Source organism: Charadrius vociferus, unplaced genomic scaffold, assembly GCF_000708025.1.
Source record: "Charadrius vociferus isolate BGI_N301 unplaced genomic scaffold, ASM70802v2 scaffold2756, whole genome shotgun sequence".
NCBI classification, from domain to species: domain Eukaryota; kingdom Metazoa; phylum Chordata; class Aves; order Charadriiformes; family Charadriidae; genus Charadrius; species Charadrius vociferus.
In genome coordinates, this window is record NW_009648949.1 from 6,351 (window position 1) to 6,837 (window position 487).

At 63.4% G+C, this 487-nt stretch overlaps 1 protein-coding gene across 1 annotated transcript in view; it reads right to left on the reverse strand.

The window, feature by feature from the left end:
* Positions 1–5: 5 nt before the first annotated feature.
* MAF1 (MAF1 homolog (S. cerevisiae)) overlaps positions 6–487 on the reverse strand; it is a gene marked incomplete at its 3' end in the record, with an annotated part of 5,249 nt that continues 4,767 nt past the window's right edge. The window contains exon 7 of the mRNA XM_009887389.1: positions 6–109. Within this exon, the coding sequence (XP_009885691.1) occupies positions 6–109 (104 nt within the window). The remainder of the gene's footprint in view (positions 110–487) is intronic.

Genomic DNA, 487 nt, shown 5'->3' on the forward strand with positions numbered 1-487 from the left:
GATGCTGCCGCTCTCGGTGGCGCCCGCATCCCTGTTCTCCTCCGCATCCTCTTCGCCGAGATCCATGTCCAGCTCATTGCCAGCTTCCGAGCGCGTGTACGCGTATCCGCTGGAGGAAGAAGGGCAGCACAACGTAAGCGCCCAGCTGGCACCCCGCTGCGATGGTGTGGCCGCAGGGGAGATCCTGCTCCTCTCCAGTGGGGTCAGGTCCCTGCCGAGTCTCCGCCGCATCCAAACCGAGCTCACGGGAAGGAGGGGCTGGCCAGGGCAGTGCTTCCCAAGGGGTTACTGCTCCCCAGTGTGAGAGGAGAAGGCTCAGGGGAGACCCTAGAGCCCCTTCCAGTGCCTAAAGGGTCTCCAGGAGAGCTGGGGAGGGACTCTGCATCAGGGAGGGGAGCCGTGGGACCAGGGGGAGCGGTTTTGACACTGACAGAGGGGGGATTTGGATCAGATATTGGGTAGAAATTCTCGTCTGTGCGGGTGGTGC